At 57.0% G+C, this 1,558-nt stretch overlaps 1 protein-coding gene across 1 annotated transcript; it reads right to left on the bottom strand.

The window, feature by feature from the left end:
- Positions 1-24: 24 nt before the first annotated feature.
- PPTG_11503 (hypothetical protein) lies at positions 25-1,153 on the bottom strand (the record flags this gene model as incomplete). The annotated part of the gene is made up of 2 exons (XM_008907564.1): positions 25-170; positions 226-1,153. 2 exons carry the CDS (start codon positions 1,151-1,153, stop codon positions 25-27), a joined length of 1,074 nt encoding a protein of 357 aa, XP_008905812.1.
- Between the last annotated feature and the right edge of the window lie 405 nt (positions 1,154-1,558).

Here is a 1,558-nt window from a genome sequence, read left to right as displayed (position 1 = left end):
CGCTCGCCAAGCTGGCCGAGCAATTCATCTCGTTGGACTGCCCAACTGTCTCTCCTGAAGCGCTGCGAGCGCGAGCTCGAGGTCCTGACGCGCCTTCTGAGATTTCTCGACTTGGTTAACCCGCGTTTCCAGCCGGGCGATAGTATCTCGAGCCGCTGAGACACGGTCCTCTGTGACACAAGATACGAAGTACGACGCCGACAAAGGTATGCAGATAGTACTCACGGATAGCGATACGCTCTGCCCTGGCTTGATCGCGCTGAGAAATTACCGCCTGGACACGCTGGGAAGCCTTCTGGAGATCCCGTTCCAATGTCGATACCCGATCCTGCAGGCGATTAAGCTCGGTGGAACGTGTGGCGATCGTGGTGTCGGCAACCATCAAACGATGCTCGTAGTTGTCATGTAAAGTGCGAGAGCGACGAGTCATGCGCTCGATCGCGGCCTCGAGGCGATCTACTTCTGCTTGAGCGGCCTTGTGAGACGTAGCTGATTCACGAAGCTCCGAAGCGAGAGAAAACTGGCGATCACGCGCGACTTGTAAGTCAGATTGGGACCGCGCGAGCTGGGACTCCAGATCCGCTATGCGACGAGCCGTGTCAGGCGGGACAATCACACCAAAAGAAGAGGCGGCGGCCAGCTGCGCCTCCAAGGTAGAGATCCGATCTTGGAACTCGGACACTGCTTCGCGGTAGCGGAGTTGCAGGTCATGGTACCGAAGACGGCAAGCCTCAAGCTCGCAGGAGTTGTCCAGACGGCCCTGCAGCGCGATCAAGCAGTCGGCGAGCTCCTTCCGAGTTGAGTGCAGCTGGTGATGGACCACTTCATACTTGTGCTGGCAAAAGAGCACGAAGGGCGACGCGGCATTGGCCGCGTCAGCAAGCCGATGATCCAGATCCTCCGCGCAACGTCGCGTGGCCAAAAACACGCGGCGCAGAACCTCATGATCCGAGCGAAGCTCGCGTAGTGCCTCGGTCTGGTCGATGGCATGCTGCAACGCTCTCAACGAGGCCCACACACCGGCAAGGTCTAGTGAGGGCTCAGCCAACTCAACGGTCGACACGGTGACCGGGCCGCCACGTGCGGCAGAGCGAGGAGAAAAGCAGGGCGAGGAAGTGAGGTCGACGAAAGCGCCGTTATCTACAGAAGACATGAGTTAGCAACGAAAAAGAGGCCAACAGCGCATAAGGGCGGACACACCGGAAGACAAGACGACGTGGCCGTGGTGACACCAGAGGAAAGCGACGACGCAGGCAACAGGCTGCTGTGAGAGGCGAATATCAGCGAGTGAAGCCCAACAGTTGGTGCTGTGGACTCTTACTCAGGGGACGATTGTGACGAAGTGATAATTGGCTTCTGGTAATAAGGGACTGATTGATGGGAAGTGACCCGATACAGTTCTGAGACTTGTGGTCGACGACGACGCCTCAGTGATTACGTCATCATCTGTGAAGATTACGTAACCATCGGAGTAGATGGACATGGTGCAATCATTTCGACACGCGATCTACCCTCAAGGATTCGATCTACTGTGGACACATCAACTGATTTGTACCCA

The sequence above is a fragment of the Phytophthora parasitica genome (genome assembly GCF_000247585.1).
Source record: "Phytophthora parasitica INRA-310 unplaced genomic scaffold supercont2.27, whole genome shotgun sequence".
In the NCBI taxonomy this organism is placed as follows: Eukaryota; Oomycota; class Peronosporomycetes; order Peronosporales; family Peronosporaceae; genus Phytophthora; species Phytophthora nicotianae.
This window is presented reverse-complemented; position numbering and strand designations above follow the sequence as displayed.